At 37.0% G+C, this 22,403-nt stretch overlaps 1 protein-coding gene across 2 annotated transcripts in view; it reads left to right on the top strand.

Moving 5' to 3' along the window:
* The window catches only part of SNX4 (sorting nexin 4), a 52,976-nt gene that overhangs the window by 16,274 nt on the left and 14,299 nt on the right, over nt 1-22,403 (top strand). For both annotated transcript variants that reach the window (XM_027536609.1, XM_027536618.1), the window contains exons 3-8: nt 2,109-2,244; nt 2,322-2,471; nt 2,904-2,951; nt 11,080-11,135; nt 14,665-14,737; nt 22,232-22,293. In XM_027536609.1, coding sequence (XP_027392410.1) covers nt 2,109-2,244; nt 2,322-2,471; nt 2,904-2,951; nt 11,080-11,135; nt 14,665-14,737; nt 22,232-22,293 — 525 coding nt within the window. The remainder of the gene's footprint in view (nt 1-2,108; nt 2,245-2,321; nt 2,472-2,903; nt 2,952-11,079; nt 11,136-14,664; nt 14,738-22,231; nt 22,294-22,403) is intronic.

The following is a 22,403-nucleotide window of genomic DNA, read 5'->3' as shown; positions in this document are numbered from 1 at the left end:
AGCTTGAACATCTGAAAGTTCACGGTTCACGTATTGCTGAAGCCTGGCTTGGAGAATTTTGAGCATTACTTTACTAGTGTGTGAGTTGAGTACAATTGTGCGGTAGTTTGAGCATTCTTTGGCATTGCCTTTCTTTGGGATTGGAATGAAAACTGACCTTTTCCAGTCCTGTGGCCACTGCTGAGTTTTCCAAATTTGCTGGTATATTGAGTGCAGCACTTTCACAGCATCATCTTTGAGGATTTGAAATAGCTTAACTGGAATTCCATCACCTCCACTAGCTTTGTTCGTAGTGATGCTTTCTAAGGCCCACTTGACTTCACATTCCAGGATGTCTGGCTCTTGGGATTATCTTGGTCATGAAGATCTTTTTTGTACAGTTCTTCTGTGTATTCTTGCCACCTCTTCTTAATATCTCCTGCTTCTGTTAGGTCCATACCATTTCTGTTCTTTATCCAGCCCATCTTTGCATGAAATAGTCCCTTGGTATCTCTAATTTTCTTGAAGAGATCCCTAGTCTTTCCCATTCTGTTGTTTCCCTCTATTTCTTTGCATTGATTGCTGAGGAAGGCTTTCTTACCTCTTCTTACTGTTCTTTGGAACTCTGCATTCAGATGCTTATATCTCTTATGTGCTATTAAATATTTGTTAAATGATTGGATAAATGGGGTAGTTTTGTGGTCCAAAGAAAGTCTTTTCTATGCTTTTAGGTGGCTTCTGCTGACTTGTTTTTGTGGCCTTTGAAATAAAACCAAGTGAAAACAACTTGTAGCAGCTCTTCTAACAGCCTTTAGATGTACTGCCTATAGGCTGTATTTATCTACTTTTTAGCAAGATTTGGGCTCTGTTGGTAATGATTTTGAATAATCCGAAACTTTATATTAACCCAAGATATTTTTTTTTAGCTGCAGTTGAAACTCTGAATTAGAATAGTTTTAGTCAGCTAATGGTTAGGTCAGCTCTTTAAAATGAATTATCATTTAATAATCCTCTATCTTGCCATGAAAGCCATTTGTATATTTTGAATTTCATATTATGTTTCCCTTTTTATTACAGTGAATTAATTTAGCAAACTTAATATATAAATGATAAAAACATTGAACATCTTGTGTTGAGCATGGCATGATGTATACATTTTCTCAAGACTTTATTCTGAGACTGATTTAGCCTCTCTGCCTTTATACTGTACATGTACAAATGCACATTTTGGTTATATGCATGTTTCTTGGAGGAACTGTAAGTTATTTTCAATTAGGAAATAGGAAGGTTCAGATAATGTTTAGAAGGCTGATGTTTTTTAATAGTCATTATGCTAGCAGAAATCATAGTCAAAATAATTTCAAATACTCTTTTTATGATTTTACCCAGCTTTCCTCCAAATTGAACTTTTATATGGATGATTCATGGCATCGTCTGCAGCTCTTTATAGTAAATATAAGACTAAAATTGATTTGTTACTTCCCTTCTTGCCACTGTTTCAGAGTTAATTGACATTTTACTTTTGTGGATCTTTTCTGGTACTTGGATGCATCTGATTCATTGATGATGTTAAATTGAGGGTTTTTTTGGTGTCATGGTCTTTGGCATGAATGTTGTTCTCTCATGGTGGCAGGAATTGTTCTTTCATTGTGGCAATTAAAAGTAATTTTTCTTTAATGAAACGCTGATGAAGCCAGACTTGCACTGTATTGTAAAGCCAGCCATTATGTTAACTGAATTATTTTACATTGAGGCTCTTGTTGAGAAGAGTATTCCTAATATGACTATTTCTCTCAAGTTCAAATAGGTTTTCTATAATGGAGCAAAGTGGTTAGGAGTGAGGGCTTGGGAATCAGATGGATCTGCGTGCTCTACCAACAAATCTTTGTGATTGAAGGAAGAGCATATACCGTGCAGCTGCTTCCTCATCTGTGAAGTGGGGACAGTAATCCCTGCTTCACCAGGTCTGTTGTAGGGGTTAAATAATACATGAAATGTTCTCAGTGCCTGGTTCATGGCCCTCCTGGTTCATAAGCATTCAGTAAATGGAGTTATCAGTTTTAAAGGAGGTTGTATGTATGCATTTGTATTTTTAAAAAACACTAGAAATCTTATTCTGTCTTTTTCAGGTCAGTTGAACATAATGATGGTCAGAGTGTCCTAACAGACTCACTGTGGAGGCGGTATAGTGAATTTGAGTTGTTGAGGAACTACCTTTTAGTGTACTATCCACATATTGTTGTGCCACCTCTACCAGAAAAAAGGGTAAGGAGTGAAATGGTGGTGTAGTTTAGAAGTAGTTAGCGCTGAGACTGTTCTTCATGATTGTTTTTTTTATCTAGGCAGAATTCGTTTGGCATAAGCTCTCTGCTGACAACATGGACCCGGATTTTGTGGAAAGACGACGAATTGGTTTAGAAAATTTCCTCTTGAGAGTTGCTTCACATCCCATCCTTTGTAGAGACAAAATCTTCTATTTGTTTTTAACACAGGTATTTTTCTTTTATTTAGTCTTTTAAAAAATTTCATTTTACTTGGGATTTTAAACATTTTAAATTGTGGACTGCTGCTGCTTAAGGATTCTCTTGGAGCCACCCTTTGTTAATTTATATGTATTTTAACAGTTTGTTTTGTTTTGAATTTCCAAAGTATTATATCATTCTTTTGGTTAACATTTTTATACTTAAAGATACTAAAGATGGTACTTTTTGGTATCACTTAAATGGTATCAAAGTTAGTCTTTAGTTTTTTGAATCCCGGATCTATAAAATTTTGGGGCTGTCTCCGGTAATCTTTTGGAATCTGGATTGTATGTGCCTCTCCCCCATCTCCCATGAAAGAAGAACAGAACGATGGGTATTTAATTTGGGATATTACTTATGGGCTATTTTACAGTGATATCTAAAGTTATCTTTAATTTTTAGGAAGGCAACTGGAAAGAGACGGTAAATGAAACTGGATTTCAGCTGAAGGTAAGGGTAATTGTATGAAATAATGTGTCATGTCCATATACAATTTCTAGCACAGTGCCATGCCTTAATGGATACTTGCTATTTACTGAATGAGTGAATGTTGGAAATAGGCTTTACATCTAATATCACTGGTAATTTTAAAGAAACAATGCGGTTTATTTTTGATTGGTGTAATTTTTGGTAATAGTGAGACTATAATGGGCATATTTATGTGTGAATTTAATTCTCTTGGGAAAGAACATTTTGAAGCAGTAATTTACGTTTAAGCTATAGATTTTCCCCGCAGTATACTCACATTATGCTTTTTATGTTTTTTTCTTTCCTCTGTCCTTGTCACTGTCACTTTTAGTGGTGCCCACGTAATTGCTAACTCTATTAGATAGAAAAAACACTTCTAAAGGGTTGAACTTGGGTTTTCTTATCTTAGTAGGCTAAAAGAGTAGCCATCAGTCATGCTTATTTTGTATACTGAGACACGGTGGCCAGTTTTGAGTGGGCATAGGATTCATTTTGTATCAGTGATACAGGTTTAATTAGATTTTGATTGCTCATCATATTGATCATTAGAATTAGTGTTTGGGAATGGAACTGTTACCTAAAAATTAAAGACCATGTCAGTCATAAGATGACTACCCTCACTCTGCTCTGCTCTCCCCTCCTGGTTTACAAAAGTAATTTAACACTGCATATTTTTAAAAGTTTTCATCTTTTATGTAAACAGAATATATAAGAAGGAAAAGTAATATAAATTGATATATAAATTGATAAACAGTTCATATGATATTGCAGTAACAGAAGTTCAATAGGTTTAGGCAGCAAGAACAGAATGTCTTTACAGTAATTTTCAGAACTAGAGATTTATGCATTGGCATATAGGTATTTTAATTTTAACACAAAAAGACAGGAGAAAACATTTTTTTCTGCACAGAAAATGTAATTAAGTATCTAATTTTGTCATAAACCAATTTTAACTTACTGGTTCAACTTATGAGTTATCTGAAACTTCAGATAACATGAAAAAATTAGTGTTTTCTTAGCTGTAACTCACTATAGTGCTCAAAGAGAGAATAATAGAATTTTGAAGATGATTTGAAATAACTCTGAACTTTAAAAAATTGTTTATATTTTGATAGAATTTTATGAGAACTAGTCCAGGATTTCTTAGGAGCTAATAATGAAGAAAAGAACAAACTAAAATATTTTTTTGGTGATGCTCTTTATATAATAGAAAATTTAAAAACTGTTAACTTTTTAAGAGTTTCATTGATTTAGTCATTATTTTAGTAACTGGTTATCAGTTGTTTGTCCTTAGCACAGTTTTTGGGCGTAACTGGGTGGCCTTGAGAAAATTCATGAATTTTCCCATCCATTTAGACTATTCTGTTTACAGAGTGCCTTGAATCTTGTGTGTCGGTGCTACCTAAGTGTTTAGATATAATGTTTTATATTTGGGTAGCCTTACGGTAAAATCCTAGTTTCACTTTTATAAAATCTTTGAAAGGTAATACTCTGTTGAGTTCAGTTCAGATGCTCAGTCGTGTCCGACTCTGTGAATCGCAGCACACCAGGCCTCCCTGTCCATCACCAACTCCTGGAGTTCACTCAGACTCACGTCCATCAAGTCAGTGATGCCATCCAGCCATCTCATCCTCTGTCGTCCCCTTCTCCTCCTGCCCCCAATCTCTCCAAGCATCAGAGTCTTTTCCAATGAGTCAACTCTTGGCATGAGGTGGCCCAAGTACTGGAGTTTCAGCTTTAGCATCATTCCTTGCAAAGAAATCCCAGGGCTGATCTCCTTCAGAATGGACTGCTTGGATCTCCTTGCAGTCCAAGGGACTCTCAAGAGTCTTCTCCAACACCACAGTTCAAAAGCATCAATTCTTTGGCGTTCAGCCTTCCTCACAGTCCAACTCTCACATCCATACATGACCACTGGAAAAACCATAGGCTTGACTAGACGGACCTTTGTTGACAAAGTAATGTCTCTGCTTTTGAATATGCTAAGTTGGTCATAACTTTCCTTCCAAGGAGTAAGCGTCCTTTAATTTCATGGCTGCAGTCACCATCTGCAGTGATTTTGGAGCCCCCAAAAATAAAGTCTGACACTTTGCACTGTTTCCCCATCTATTTCCCATGAAGTGATGGGACCAGATGCCATGATCTTCGTAATACTCTGTACACAGTGTTAATAATTTGAAAAGTAGGAATTGAAATGGACTAGACATAAAATGTATAGGGAGAATTTGGAAACATTTGCAAGGAAATGGAACCTTTTGGACGAACACATGCATGTTTGTGCATGCATACATTCAAGCATGTACATGCATCTGTGTATATCTATATATATATATAGAGAGAGAAAGACTCACTTCTCTTATCTGGAGGTTGTGTATTTGGTAGTTATAACTAACCTGATCACAGTCAAAAGGTGGGATTTAGAACTGACTTCTGAGATGTTCAGATGGATGTGACATAACTTACTACAGTGTTTACAGATATACTTTGGTCCTTTCACATAGTATCCAATTAATTTTATTGTAGTTATCCAAACACACGACTACTTTTAGTCGGCAGCCTACTAGAAAGTTTTAAAGGTCTAAAGGTGCATACTGCTGGAGATAGGCATACTGTGACGATAGTGAGAATTGACAGCGAGCCTGCCGGTAAAGTATAACAGTGATATGAGCGTCAGACACTGCAGTACTGGGGTCTGTGGCATGGTGCCGAATCCCCACTCACCTTTGTAGCCTCTCGGGCTTCATTGCATCACAGGTGGATTCAGTATTAGTTGTTTATAGTGGTTACTTTGAGGCTTCCAGAGAAGGTTGAATTGCTGTCTGAGTACTTATAATTCAGTGTTTTTTCTTCTTCTTCTCCTTCTTTTTAGCATGTAACTAGTATTTTGATGTAAAAAATTTTTTTAAATTCAGTGTTTCTTCAAGTGTGGTCAGTTGGCTTCATGAGTCTCAATATGTTGGGATTGTTCAGAATACTGAATCCTAGAATTCATTGCAGGCATATTGACTCCCATGGGCCAAAAACTTGACAAACATTGTTGTAAGATGACCGATAATGTTTTTAGGAAGATAATTTTAAAAGATTATCAAAATTGGTAAGAAAAAAAAGTTTAGAACCAAAAGCAGCATTTTTTTTCTGAATATCATTAACATTAAATGTTTACTATGTGCTTAAGCACTGTACTCTGATACAGTGTTCATGGTTTTTTTGCTGGCAGCTGCCTCAGTACCTTTGAGGTTAGTTCAGTATTATCCCAGCTTTTTAGGTCAGGAGAAAGTGACTTAACCCACGGTCATATAGTTATAAGTGATAGAGGCTGAATTAAAGTCCAGGCCTTCATAATTACCATCCTGTATTACTTATCTTTTCACTAGCTACTTATATAATTAATGTATATAAAGATGATTGGTAAAGGAATGTTGGAAACTATATTTCAATGAAAATGAGATTGTTCTGAGTCAGACTGGAACTAATATAGTGTTATAGGTCAATAATGAAAGTGAAAGTGAAGCCACTCAGTCGTGTCCGACTCTTTGGGACCCCATGGACTGTAGCCTATCAGGCTCCTCTGTCTATGGGATTTTCCAGGCAAGAGTGCTGGAGTGGGTTGCCATTTCCTTCTCCAGGGGATCTTCCAGACCCAGGAATTGAACCCGGGTCTCCCACATTGCAGGCAGATGCTTTACTGTCTGAGCCACCAGGGAAGCCCAGGTCAATAATACTGCAATTAAAAAAAAGAATATTTGAACTTGGCTATTGGATTGTCATCATCAAATTGAAATAATAGCTTTAATTTCTCCCTTTTAGACATGTTTAATCTGTAGTTTGGGCCTGCTGCTGCTGCTGCTAAGTCGCTTCAGTTGTGTCCGACTCTGTGTGACCCCATAGACGGTAGCCCACCAGGCTCCCCCGTCCCTGAGATTCTCCAGGCAAGAACACTGGAGTGGGTTGCCATTTCCTTCTCCAATGCATGAAAGTGAAAAGTGAAAGTGAAGTCGCTTAGTCGTATCCTGACTTTTAGCGACCCCATGGACTGCAGCCTACCACGCTCCTCCATCCATGGGATTTTCCAGGCAAGAGTACTGGAGTGGGGTGCCATTGCCTTCTCTGAGTTTGAGCCTAATAGTTTACATTTTCTTAAATATTTTGAGTATTATACTCAACAGGATAATTGTAAAAATTTAGTTTTATAAAAGTCTGTGCTTTATTTTTTTTTGGCCATGCTACATGACTTGTGGGATCTTGATTCACCAACCAGGTATTAAACATTCAACGGAGGCCCTTGACAATGAGCACACAGAGTTCTAACCACTGGACCGCTAGGGAACTCTCTCCCCTCCCCTCCCCTCCCCACTCTTGTTCTTCATTTAACACAAATATGAGCAACAGACTTTTTCATCACTGTTGTATATTGGCATTCCTTCGTTTTTCTTGGATGTCTATATGATAACTTCTGTTAATTCACTGAAGGGAGAGCAGAGAGTTTCTCTTTAGAGTAATGAACATATTAACTAGTTACTTTAGTTTAAAGAAATACCATTTTAACCCAGTTACATGAAAGTAAGTGTCATCCATATGCCCAAATCTTAAATGAATTTAGGCTGACTGGGAAGTATCTAGAACCTTGTTTGTGGCTTGGAGCAGGAACTGCCACAGACAAGATCTGAGCCTTTAGGATCTCTGCTAACTCTGGAAAGTCCAGATGCTAGGTACCTACAGACTGTCGGATACTCTTCTAGGTGCTGTGGATCCAACTGTGGATAAGCTGGAAACATTCATAAGCCCCGTGTTCTTATGGAGCTTATACTGAAGTAGTTGAAGTTGAATTAACATCTGTTTAAGATACTTTAAAAGTTATAGGTGATAAAACAGAAAACAGTTGTTGTGAGATAATATGACAGCTGGAATTTTTTCCCCAGGGATTATTTTGAGCTATGACAGTATAATTTATTGTTCAAATGGAGACAGTTTTGAGAATAAAAAGGGGCTCTGTTAATAATTAGGTTAGGACAGCAGGTGTAAACCAGTAGTACTGTTCTGGGCAAACTGGGTCACATGGTTGAAGAGAACACTTGAGCTGAGACCTGAATAATGAGAAGCCTGCAGGGGAGTCAGCCTAAGGGTCAAGGAAGAAGAATGTTAGAGACAGGGCAAGCTGGTAATGGTTTACTAGATAAGGCTTGGAGGAAGATAAGAATCTGAAAATGAAGTGGAGGAAAGACAAGGTCTAGCACAAGAGAAGTATAGTATGTAATAGGGATTGGAAAGGGAAAGGGAGGTGGGGATTAAAGAATATGGGAAGGTATAAAGTTGGGACTGTAGAATAGTCGGGGTTTTTTTTTTCTTTTCATTCATCCAGTATACTTATTGCATGTTTTTCTTGTGCCAGGCATTGGGAAGTGTTGGGGATACAGGAATGAAAATGCAGTTTAAAGTAGTGCCACGGCGGCTATTGTGCAACTCTCGGGGCCCTATTCACATTGTGTTTTTCTTGTGGCTCTTATATTTTCATGGACAGCTAGGAAACAAGCAAACAGCCCAAGGGATTTCAGACAGTGCTGTAGTAAAGGAGACAAAGTAGGGTGGTATGAGACAGTGGTGTAAGGGCTTCTTTAGATACTTAGTGGGGAATCTGATAAGATGGATGAACGGTAACCTGTCAGATTTGGGTAGGGCTTCCCTTGTGGCTCAGCTGGTAAAGAATCCGCCTGCAATGTGGGAGACCTGGGTTCGATCTCTGGGTTGGGAGGATCCCCTGGAGAAGGGAAAGGCTACCCACTCCAGTATTCTGGCCTGGAGAATTCCATGGACTGTATAGTCCATGGGGTTGCAAAGAGTCGGACACGACTGAGTGACTTTCACTTTCACTTAGAGATCTAGCTTTGGGGAGAAGTTTCTGACTTGATGACATTTTAGGCAGTTTCTCTTTGTATGGAATCTTGTGAAATGATGAGCAGATTGAGTGGGGTATTATGATGGACTGACCTGACGGTGTTTGGTAAGCAAGGTTGGGATGGTGATGGTTTACATTTTATATGCCTTCTATAGTGGTAAATTGGTAATATTAAAAGTAAAAAGTAAATTGGTGGGATTCAGTATGAGATTCAGAAAAAGATACACATGAAAATTTTCTTTTTTTACTGATGGGTTTATGTACTTTCATCCTTATTTAAAGAATCTCATTTGCTTGTGCCTATAATGTCACATTGGTAATTTGAAATCACTTAAAGAACACAAGGGAGTAATATATGCCTTAAATTCATATATGCTGTGATTGAAAGGACTTTCACATGCATTAGTTCCTTGGCCCTTCAGATGTAAGAAATGTCAAGAATTGGTAAAATATCCATTTATTTATTAAAAACTTTTTTTGGGGGGGCCATGCCACACGGCCTGTGGGATCCTCATTTCTTGACCAGGGATCCAACCTGTGCCCCCTACATTGGAAGTGTGGAGTCCTAACCCCTGGACTGCCAGGGAAATTCCTAAAATACACCCCATTTTAGAAATAAGAGAATCCCCTGAATTCAGTGACAACTTAAGCTTTAGATATTCTTGATAGCTCTTTGAGTTGCTTTTGGTCTAAAGTTTTAGGATGCTGGATTTGTGGAGTGGTGTATTATTGCAGTTTGTTTTTTTTTTAAGCTCTGTAATCTGGGAAGCCTTAGTTGTTCTGGTTTTTTTGTTTTATTATTTGGGGAGTATTTGTAATTAGGATTTGTAAGTTGGAATGATATAAAATGTTCAGGATGATTGGTATTTTCAAAACCAAATCATGTTATAAAATTGTTAACCGATTGAGCTACACCTTTTGTGAACCCTATTCTTTTGTGCCTTGGTCAGGGGAAAAAATACATTTATGTATATATTTTAAATGAGGACATAGACAAAGAGGATAACTTCGGATATATTAAGTATAAGTTTATACAGTGAAATTATTATTTAGTGTTGATCCTTCTGTCTCTCCTTTGAAATAAGGTAGAAGTGAAGGGGTTTCCCAGGTAGCTCAGTGGTAAAGAATCTGCCTGCCAACACAGGAGATGTGAGCTCTATCCCTGGATCAGGAAAATCCCCTGGAGAAGGAAATGGCAACCCACTCCAGTATTCTTGCCTGGGAAATCCCATGGACAGAGGAAGCCTGGCTGGCTGTAGTCCACAGGGTTGCAAAGATTTGGACACCACTTAGCGACTAAGCAGCAGCAGAAATAACTAAAGGTAGTTAAATAGTTGTGTCAGAATATCTAGAAATAAGTAAAGATTGTTTAAAAGTTGTGTTGTAATACTTTCTGTCAACTAGAAAGGAATTAATTTGATGTCATCTAGCTTGTTTTTCGGAGAAGGCAATGGCACCCCACTCTAGTACTTTTGCCTGGAAAATCCCGTGGACGGAGGAGCCTGGTAGGCTGCAGTCCATGGGGTCGCTAGAGTCGGACACGACTGAGCGACCTCACTTTCACTTTTCACTTTCATGCATTGGAGAAGGAAATGGCAACCCACTCCAGTGTTCTTGCCTGGAGAAATCCAGGGACGGGAAGCCTGGTTGGCTGCCGTCTATGGGGTCGCACAGAGTCGGACATGACTGAAGCGACTTAGCAGCAGCAGCGGCTTGTTTTAATTTAGTACAGGCATTTCCATATTTCTTTCTTTTCCTAAAATACTGATCATGAAAATGAGAAAAACCAATGTACATTTGGTTTAGATTCCGTCTGAGAATGACCCTCAGTAATGCACAGGCTTCAAAGCAGTCATTTTATTTAGTTTATATATACAGATCATTGTTTTTCTTGATTTAGAGAAAAAGTAAACTACTTTTTGACACAACCTATTCTGAGTTATAATAATGCAGAGCTGTATGCTTGCTCGCCTGTTGGTATTTACAGTTGTTTTACTTTGAAATCATTAACTGTCATGTATTCAATATTAATTTATAATATTTTTGCAGTGTTTAAAAAATAACTACTGGGTGTTTTGGGGGTATGTTTAATGTGTTTGACACAAATAACATGAAGAAAAGTATACTTGAATAGCTTAATTCTAAAGGGAAAATAAAACTGTTTGGATTTATACCCTGAAATATAATTGTATTAAGTGAATAAATTATTTTTTCCAGGCAGACTCCAGGTTAAAAGCGCTTAATGCAACATTCAGAGTGAAAAACCCAGACAAGTAAGGTTTTGTTTTAATAACAGTTACAATGTTGTTTTGAATGGTGCCTATCAATCTATTTAATTTTTCATTTCTGAATGTATGCACTTTATTTGCTAAATATTTTAAATAGTAATTCACATTAGTGAAATCCTTTTACAGTCTAAAACTGATTTTGAAATTTGATGATTTTATTGGGATTAAGGTTGTAAGTAACTGACATTTTAGAAAATTAAACCACTGCTTTTTCCTGGAAGGATTTCTTAAGTGTTATTGAAGGTATCAGAAAAATGAGGAAAGTAATTTTAATTTCATATAAAATAGGTTTTTCTTAATAGACTTTGCTTGTCAGATATGTGCAAAACTCAAGATAATATCTATTTTAATAATAAACTATCTACTTTGAATGCCAAGAAAACTTGATAAATAAATGTATACTAATATAATAATTTCATGGAGCTATATCTATATGACAATTACCTGACTTCATTAATGTTAGTTTGGAGTTTGTGAGAGCATTTCTGTATTAAAGGAAACTGTGTATTCAGAAATAACTTTCCGGAGGGTGGAATCTAGGTATATAAGATTTGGTTTTGTTCATTCTCGGAATTTGCAGATAATTCAGGCTCTTCATCATACGGACCTTTGCCTGAAGCTTAGTTCAGTTGTACTTTCCAGTTAGAAATGTGCTTAGGTGGATGGGGTTTCTCCATACTTGGCGACCAAGTTTACAAGGTCTGTTAGAATTTCTCTAGTCAGGCCTTCAAGCCTTAACTTCTACATAGTGTACATTCTTAGCAGATAGAGGCCAAGTTTGCATAGTCTGATAGCCTGTTATGCTGATTTTCATAAACCATAACACATTAACATAATGCCTCTACTTTTTAATATAACTTTTGAATATAAGATGTAAACACTAATATTTTAAAGTTTGGTAATTAGGAAATTGTGATGGTAACCATTGAGGTTTTCACTTTTTTAATAGACTTTGTTTCTTAGAGTAGTTTTAGGTTCCCAGAAAAACTAAGTGAGACATCATACAGAACTCCCATGTCCCCTCTGCCCCTACACTTGCATAGCTGTTCCTGGATACACACAGCCACCCCTGGTATCCCTTTCCAGCGTGATACATTTGTTACGATTGATCAGCTTGCATTGAATCATCATGATGCCTGTCAAAGTGCATAGTTTACATCAGGGTTCACCCTTGGTGTTATATATTGTATGGGTTTTGAAACATGTACAATGACATGTATGTATCATTATACTATCATGAAAAGTATTTTCATTGTGCTAAAAATCCTTTTTGCTCTCCCTTTTTATCTCTTCCTCCCCATAACCCTAGCAACCACTTATCTTTTTACTGATTCCATAGTTTTGCCTTTTCCAGAATGTTGTATCATAGTACGGAGCATTTTCAGACAGACTTTTGCTTTACAGTATGCATTTAAGATTCCACTGAGGTTTTAATAAAGGTTATGACATCCATAATATATAATAGGTGTTGTCTAGATTAAGAACTAAAATTATGTCACCCTCCAAAAAAAGCTTTGGAAAATTTAAGCAGAAGAGTTTATGACATTGGTGAATGTACATTCGTTAGAGGAGCATGTAGATGAGACAGTTTAAATTAATATTTTAATGTAGCTGTTAGTTAAATGTTTTTTAATGTAATAAAAAATGTATTGTCAATTGTATGTTTGTCTTCCCTTTTCTGACCTACCCATCTTTTCTAGATTGCTAAATTTTGTTTAATATCCATATTATAGAATTTTAAATGTGATATGGCCAATAACATAACCAGGGCAGTTTTTGCTCCTAAGTTCTTGTTAAAGTATATAATTAGTAATAGAATTTGTTTGCCTTAAGTTTTAGATTAGAGAATTATCTATCAGTCATTGTTGTAACAGATTTTTAATATATAGAATCTCTGTTCTAGGTCTAGCTGGCCCAGTAAATTAATTATTATTCATACTGTTATTAAAATAGTTTATATCACTAAAATACCTTCTTTCTGTTCTTTCTTAAAATCTAGAAAACCAGAAAGAGTTTCAGAGGGAATACCAAAATGATACTCCTTCATGCATGTTTATTTTTCTTTACACTGTTCAAAGCAGTGAGGAGGAGGACCTCGAGTCTTCTACTTTCTTGTGGCAGTATTTGGCTGATATTTAGGAGGTAGACCAAGTGAGTAATAGAATGTATGGCATGAAAGAGAGGAGAAGGAAAACAGGTGGCACCCAGGTTTCATTCTTTAAACTGCTAGGGAGTACAGAGGAGAGAGATTTGATGGCATGGGGGAAGATAAGTTGAACTTTGGATATATAAGCAGCCACTAATATCTGCTAGCCACTTGGCATTACAGATACAGCATTTAGGACAGAGTTTGGGGCTGGAGATAGATATTTGGAGTTAAGCAGCATGTAGATCATAATCGTGAAGCTTTGTGAATAAGTCACATAGAGTACGGGCTTCCCACATGGCACTAGTGGTAAAGAACCCGCCTACCAATGCAGGAGACCCAGGTTTGATCCCTGGGTCAGGAAGATCCCCTGGAGGAGGGCATGGCAACTCACTCCAGTATTCTTGCCTGGAGAATCCCATGGACAGAGGAGCCTGGTGGGCTACGGTCCATAGAGTTGCAAAGAGTCAGACACGACTGAAATGACTTGGCACATACGCACACACATACAGTATGTAGACCAAATAATTGGTTGTAATATGGGCAAGGACCTAGGGCTGAACTCTAAAGAAACCAGTGCTTGAAGGGTGTTTTCCAAAGTATAATCTGAGGATTACCAGCATCTGAATCCTGTGAGTGAGTTTGTTATAAATTCAGATTCCTGAGTCCCACTAGGGCCTCTGTGTACAGTTATGGTGATTATTCATGCCCTCTTTTACTGAGAGGCCCTCAGTTGTGTTTCTGGCAAATATTTTAGGAGTCCTTTGCACACTAAAGTTGGCAGCATAAGAGATGGGTGAAGGAAGTCAGTCCTGCAAAGGAGACTTTAGGAGTGACCAGAGAGTAAAAGGAAAATCATTAGAAATTAACAATGATGTCAAGGAAATAAGTTTTTGAGGAGGGTGAAGTAAGCTGTTACATTGCTGGAAGAGCAGTGGTATCTGAAGTTTCAGGTCGTTATGGAGAATGGCAGATATTAGATTATAGAAACAAAGATTACTGAGCAGCATGAAGATTAGGGTTAGAGATCATGAGTTTATGTTTGTACCAAAAGATTTTTTTAGCACCATAAATTTTCTCCTGATTTCTTTTTTTCCCCAGTAGTTTTTCATACCAACAAATTTTATCTCTATCTCCGTTCCACGGTGTGAATTATAAAGTATGACATCTTTTCTCAGCTTTAAAAATATCTAAAGAAAATGTGGTTATTTAATTGTAGAACTTTTTGAGTTTGTATCAGTGTGTAAATGTTTAAGGCTAGCATATGGTTAAATAGAATCAGTTTCATTATTCTCAGGAACTGCTGTTTTGTCTTTCAGTTTTTGACTGCTCTTCATGAAAAAAATGATGTTTTGTTTCCTATTTCAGGAGATTTATTGAACTAAAACACTATAGTGATGAACTCCAGTCTGTCATCTCACATCTTCTTCGAGTCAGAGCTGTAAGTGGTCACCAGAAGCTTTTTGACAGGTGTTTTTATGGAAGTGCTTCTCATTTAATCATTATGTTTTTAAGTAATGGAAGGTGTTTATGATGAATAACTGATTTTTATATTCAAATTTGGTGTGTTATTCACCTAAATAGCATTTTTTAAAAATTGTGAAATTTTTTCTGGCATAAATAACTTAAAGAATTTTAACCTATTGTTTTTTCTGTAGTCTATATATGGTTTCTTGTTTTTTTTTTTCTTAGTGTATGGTTGTTTTGACATTTATCAAAGTGCCTACCATTTCAGCATTGGAATATAATATTGTGACTTTGATGTACATATTCTTTTATTCTTTCAAGATTTTTTTTTAAGGTTGGTGAATAGTTAATATTAAGCCATTCTGCATCTGTGCTCTTAAATTATACTAAATAAACTTATGTAGGGTAATGGTCTGCTATGACATGAGGAACTAGAAATATACCAATAATGATTGTACTTACCTGTAGAGTTTGGCTGTAATAGACATGGAGAAATATATTTTTGGGTAGATTAATGTAGTACCTGAAAAATATCCTGTGGGGTAACCTAGAGAAAACCTTAGAACTGGTCTTAAAGGCTTTGAAAGACACTGAGTTACCAGGTCTATGATCATATCTTACACTCATTGGAATCATCTTGAAATGAAATATATTATCTGGGATTTGTTTTAATGAAAGAATCTGATGGTAAAGGGTGGAGAGTAGGGTCAATTTTAGATGCAATTTAATTGGCCATATGATAATTGTTGAAGGTAAATGTTGGGAAATGGGAGTATATCCTACTATCCTCTACTTTTTGTATGTTTGTATGAAGATTTTCATTAAAAGTATAAAAAAATAAAGTAAGGGAACACTCCTTTTGAACTATCCTCATATTGACCCAATCTGTGTAACCGTCCAGAGTACTATAGGACTCTTTATATAAATTGTAAGATACTTTGTAGGAAAAGAAAAAGGTACCTATGAGAATTACTAGGATAGAGTCAACAATGGGGTATTGAAAAGGACTTGTGAATTGATGAGATAAAATTTCTAGGCCTCTAGTTGCTTTGAAGTTACCTAAACAAATAAGGCAGCAGTTCTTAATGGAAAGTGAAGGTGGGGTCAGAGACACCCCAGAAGACTGGAAGAACCCTTCATACTATTTTTGTCTTCTGTCAAAAAACCTGGAGAATTTACTTAAATTAGAGGTCTGGCTGATTATGAAAGCTGTTTCCTCTTAAAGACGTTCCACCAAAGGGAAGAGGGGGCACACTGTAGAAGGTGTCATGCCACAGGAAGCTGGACGGTGCTGAGTGTCTTGGGTAGGCAGAGGCACACGGTTAAGCAGTCACATACCAGCTCCAGGTATTGAGAGGTTCTCAAGCAGTCGTTCACATCCAGAAGAAACAAAGGGAAAAGGCAGAAAAACCAGCCAGAGTCAGATTTATCGGAAATAGCAGAGATGAGTTGGTGAATTGAACAAAGTGTAACAGTTAAAACCCAGAGAATCTGTAAAATGCAGGGAATAAGTTTGAATGATATCTAAAGGAGGGAGGAAATAACTGTCACTGTTGTGAAGCTGTGCTGCAGATCATCTAGCCTGCAAGAAGGTATGGGTGATTGCCCTCATAAAGCAAGTAAGAAAATTATCACAGTCAAGGTAGGATATCCAGTGATCATATTTGGCTTTCTGCTGAAAGTATATTTTTGAATGTGATTAATACTTAATAATCTTTAGAGATCATGATAAAATGTAATAGTGATGTTACAGAAAATTTTGAGTCTCACACACAGCTGTTTCAATACTTTGTACATTTCATTTTGAGGGCTTCCCTCGTGGCTCAGTGGTAAAGAAACTGCCTGCCAGTGCAGAAGAGGCGCAGGTGACTTGGGTTTGATCCCTGGGTTTGGAAGATCCCCTGGAGAAGGAAATGGCAACCTACTCCAGTATTCTTGCCTGGGAAATCCCACGGACAGAGGAGCCTGGCGGGCTACAGCCTGGCGGGTTGCAAAAGAACATGACTTAGTGACTAAACAAGAGCAGCGCTTCATTTTAGCCCTGTTGTTCTTCTAACTATTTTTAACCATGCCAAGCTTGTTTCTGGTCTTTTATTTGCTGTTTCCTGGGCCTGTACCATTCTTCCCCCATGGATCCTCACTTGGCTTATTCTTTTGTTATTCAGTTACTGGTTCAAATACCTCTTGAGAGAAATTATCTTTCTTGAGCATCCTATATAAAATGTGGTGCAGGTTTCTATGGTTTCTGTCATTTTCCGTGATTCCGAACTTGTTAATTATCTCCTCTACTAGTATATACGTGAGCTCATAAGAGCAGGAGCTTTATTTTCTCACTGCTGAATCCTGAGAATAATGCTGGACTCAAATAGCACCCACTATGTATTCATTGAATGGATGAATAAATAAATGTATGTGCTGACAGTTTTATGTTTTAAAAAATCTTGAAAAGCAGTAAGATAAATTGCTTCTTGAACTTAATTATAACCAACCAAGGGGAACTGGTTAGTAATGTATATATGACAAGAACTTTTAAAGAAAATGACCTTGTCATCAAAGAGCTTGTAATACACAAGTAAGAGAATTCTGGGTATAGATATTTGCCCTAGACTTTATGAAAACAGGCTTCAGAAACTTAATTGACCTGAAAGACTGCTTGAGCTCTTCAAAGGTAAGACAGCACTTGATAAACAAGATAAATGCCAGTGAAAAATATGGAATAGCTAAAATCTTGATTTAGCACTTGATAAACAAGATAAATGCCAGTGAAAAATATGGAATAGCTAAAATCTTGATTTATACTAAAATTAGGAAAAAGGCTTTTTAATCATTGACAGTAACATAAAAGTTAAAAATGGAAGGTTAGAACCCAACACTGGTAGAATCCTGAAAACAACAGAGATCACCACAGGGAGGGCCTTTTTGTAACATTCAGTGTCACGAGAAGAAGGCTTAGACACTGTTGGAGACATGATGACTTATTAACAGATAAAAAGAAAATACAATTATTTGGCTGTCTTTTCTGTTGAGGAAAATTCTTTTCAAAGTCTTGATAGAAAAGGCAAAAAATAAATGACTTACAGGTTAAAGAGTTAATATTTAAGGTATTAAAACAGAACCAGAAAGGGTGGGTAGTCTTAGATTGAGAGGAGCTGGAGTTAGCACTTTCTCTGCTGTTTACTAAGTTCTTCAGGCCAATCCAGAGACCTTTCAGAGTTTGTTTTCTTGGAGAGTATCTGCCTGGTACACAGTAGGTACTGCATAAATATTTGTTATATGAATGAGTGTGTTATTCATAGAGTTGTGATATTCGGATGAGATAATCCATGTTTCATAAACTAAAACAAAAGGAAAAGGTACTAATATCTAATATTTTGAACCGTGGTGTTGGATAAGACTCTTGAGAGTCCTTTGGGTTGCAAGGAAATCAAACCAGTCCATCCTAAAGGAAATCAGTCCTGAATATTCATTGAAAGGACTGATGCTGAAGCTGAAACTCCAATACTTTGGCCACCTGATGTAAAGAACTGACTAATTGGAAAAGGCCCTGATGCTGGGAAAGATTGAAGGCAGGAGGAGAAGGGGATGACAGAGGATGAAGATGGTTGGATGGCATCAACGACTCGGTGGACATGAATTTAAGCAAGCTCCAGGAGTTGGTGATGGACAGGGAGTCCTGGCATGCTGTACTCCATGGGGTTACAAAGAGTCAGACATGACTGAGGACTGAACTAAACTGAACTGATCTAATATTTATTATATTTACTGTTGTATATAAGCCAACTATGGTGTGTTATTTTTACCTAAATCTGACAGTGGCCCTTTGAAAGTAGGTGCTATGACTGTCCCCAGTTTATAGATAAGGAAGCAAATCCCTTATTTTCTACAATCATATTTGCTGCCTTTCTAGGGGAAATCAAATTTAGAAGGGAAGGAGGATTGCTTGACTTTGCTAATACGCTAACTATGTAAATTGAAAGTATTGAGCTACTATTTAACATTTAATTTGTAGTCATTTGTATAGATAACGTATCTAGTGTTTGTGAAATACTCGGTGATGGCAATGTAAAGTCTTAGGTACAACTCCTTTGGGAAAGATTTTAGCAGTACTGTCATGAATCTTAAATCTCATGATTGTTGCCTCCTTAGGAGATAATTCTGGAGAAGGCAATGGCACCCCACTCCAGTACTCTTGCCTGGAAAATCCCATGGACGGAGGAGCCTGGTGGGCTGCAGTCCATGGGGTCGCTAAGAGTCAGCCACGACTGAGCGACTTCACTTTCACTTTTCACTTTCATGCATTGGAGAAGGCAATGGCACCCCACTCCAGTGTTCTTGCTTGGAGAATCCCAGGGACAGGGGAGCCTGGTGGGCTGCAGTCCATGGGGTCGCTAAGAGTCGGACATGACTGAGTGACTTCACTTTCACGTAGGAGATAATTCAGAAGAAAAACTATGTGTCCAGATTTTTAAAATAAGATCATTTAATAGACTGTCATAAAACTTTATGTCCTTTTTAACATTTAATCTGCTACTACTTCAGCATGGATAGGGAAGGCATTCTTAGCATAGTTCCAAATGATTTCAGAGCTGGGGAGGATGATACGATGAGTCTGTCAAGTTTCTTCTGTTGTCATATTATTTGCTAGGTGTCAGTCCTTTGTTGTCAGTTGTTAAGATGATCAGTTTTCAAAAAGAAGACTTGTCAACAGAATTGAAATTGAGTGGCAGTCTAGACTAAATCATTGGGTCTAGCCCCTTTTCCCTGGCACCACGATTCTTGATTACCAGTGACCATTGAATTAATCTGGTTCTGTTGCTGTTTAGTGCCTGTGTTGCATCCGACTCTTTTGTGATGCCATGGACTGTAGCCTACCAGGCTTCTCTGTCCATGGAATTTCCCAGGCAAGAATACTGGAATGGGTTGCCATTTCCTTCCCAGGGGGATCTTCCTGACCAAGGGATTGAACCCACATCCATCTCCTGCGTCTCCTGCATTGGCAGGTGGATTCTTTACCACTGAGCCATGGGTTTTAATAATTCATGATTTATTTCTTGGCCATTTTTATCTTTACTTTTCTGTAGAAATGCTCATTTTTGGTCTATAGTTTTTTTTGCTTCATCTTTTTTTCTCACTGCCTGATGATCTGGGTACTAGTCATCTTGTGTTTTAGTTGGCTAGCACAATTTACTTCCATGAGTAGTTGATACCAGAAACATTACTGCTGGTTCAGTAACAACTGCTGAGTGGCTCTGTGTTGCCTCATTCTCTAGTAGAGTGGTTCCTTGTGTAGTTGCTCATCTTTTTGGCGTATGAGAACTCTTGCCTCTTTTTGTCAAGCTCTGTGGACTAGAGTATTTTCCAGAGCTCTAATTATTATGATTGAAGCTCTTTTTGTATCAGCTGCATGGAGTGATAAAATTTAAAGAAAAACAAAACAAAACTTTTAAACACCTGGAATTCAAAGCTTTATCTTTGCACGTTTATTTTGGATATGTATTTTGTATTTAAGTTGCTCTAGTTTTTATACTTAAGTGGTTATTTAACAAACTCTTTCCCTCTCTTCCATGCTTAGTATCTTAGATAGATGATGAAATGCTCAGTTTTCAGGAGGAGGTTTGATTTTTAAAAGGACAAGAATCTAGAAAAGTTAGTAGTCTAGAATGGCATTTTCCATTTTGTCATCTTTAGAATGCCAGTCCTATAATGTGGTCCCTACCGCAAATCACCCTCTCTCAGTAGTCCTTATTCATATATAGTGTTAAAGATCTAAAAAGTCAGGCAGAAAAAAAAACACAACAACCTGTTAAACTTTTAAATCTCATTGCTTCCAAAATTTATTTAACAATGGAACTCATTTAAACAACCAGTCAACACTCTGTAGGACTCTCAAAAAATAATTGGGAAGTAATGTCCCAGAGTAGTTTCGAGGTCTGCGGACAACCCTGAAAAGTTTCAAGCATAATAAAGACTGAACTTTGTACTGGAAGTGGAGTCTAGTACATTAGTTGGCAAACTTTTTCTGAAGGCCAGATAGTAATTATTTTCACCTGCTCGGGTCGTATGGCCCTTGTTGAAGCTGTTCAACTCTGCTATGAAAACAGCTGTGGGTAGTGCTAGCGTGAGTGAGTAAGACTGTTCTAGTAAGACTTCACAGAAACCAGCTGCAGACTGGTAGTGTGCTCCCCCTCATCTAGCAGGCATGTGTTTCTTCATAGCAGGTCAAGGAGAGATGGAAAGCACTTCCTGATCCTCTTATACCAGTTCCAAGTTTTACAATGTAGTTTACTGACTTTTAAGCTGAAGTGTTGAACGGGTTAAGATTTATTGTATGGCTAATGCCTGTTTCCTCAAATTACTCATATTTGAGTAAGGAATTTGGCCACCTGATGCGAAGAGCTGACTCATTTGAAAAGACCCTGATGCTGGGAAAGATTGAGGGCAGGAGGAGAAGGGGACGACAGAGGATGAGATGGTTGGATGGCATCACCGACTCAATGGACATGAATTTGGGTAAACTCCAGGAGTTGATGATGGACAGGGAGGCCTGGCATACTGTGGTTCATGGGTCTCAAAGAGTCGAACATGCGTGAGCGACTGAACTGAACTGAGTAAGGAATTAGAGGGGCAGTTCATCTTCAGGATTTTCATTGAGAAATTGAATACTAGAAATTTTTTTTTTAAAGAGTTTTATGTGACATTGACTTCTGGTCTTCTGTTTCATGTCCATAACACTTTGGAGAAAGGAGATTACCACATACAGTGTTTTCTGTCTTTTCCAAGATGTGTGTGAATGATGGGGTGGTATGTGTTTTAATCTCAGTGAGCTAAACTATAATTCTACTGTTATTAAATGGTTAGAAGGCATTAATTTGATAAAGTAGCACAGGAAGTATATTGCATGTGTGTAGCGTTTATGTATAAAACTATCAATAATACAATTGAAAATGTTTATATCCTCTTCCCTGGTAGATCCGTCTTTGGGGACTTTTATCTTAAGGAAGTAATCTGAAATTTGGAAAAAGCTGTACTCTCAGAGAATGCTTATTTAATACTGAAAAAATTAGGGATAACTTGAGTACCTGACAAGGAATGCGTATATAATTTATATACCACTAGGTGAAATTTTATGCATCTGTTTTTTTAACTGGTGTCTATTAAAAATAATATTAACCTGCTTGATAAAAATATTAGCACTCTTGGTATAGGAAATTTTAAAATGTTAATTAAAACATATATATATATATATATGAAAATATAAATATGATGACATCATTAGTTTTTTCCCCCCATGATGAGACTTTGGAAAATTTAAGCTCTTTTTTTTTTTTTGGCGTATTTTTCAAGTTGTACTAAATATACATATGTATTTTTTAATGAAGATAAAATGTATTTTTAGTGATCTGTTTTTAACTTATAAACAGTGAACTGTTTATAACTAATAGCAATTTCTTTTGAATATTTGTTCCAGAGAGTAGCAGATCGACTATATGGTGTATATAAAGTACATGGGAATTATGGGCGAGTTTTCAGGTATGCATTATACAAACTTTTATAATAAACAACAACTAGCTCTAATCAGCTTTTTGCATAAGAACTGTAATTCTTGAATATATATGAGTCTGCAAAGCAAAAGATAGTTT

The sequence above is a fragment of the Bos indicus x Bos taurus genome, chromosome 1, assembly GCF_003369695.1.
Source record: "Bos indicus x Bos taurus breed Angus x Brahman F1 hybrid chromosome 1, Bos_hybrid_MaternalHap_v2.0, whole genome shotgun sequence".
Lineage (NCBI taxonomy): Eukaryota > Metazoa > Chordata > Mammalia > Artiodactyla > Bovidae > Bos > Bos indicus x Bos taurus.
Note: the sequence above shows the minus strand (reverse complement) of the source record. Positions and strands in the feature narration are given on the sequence as shown.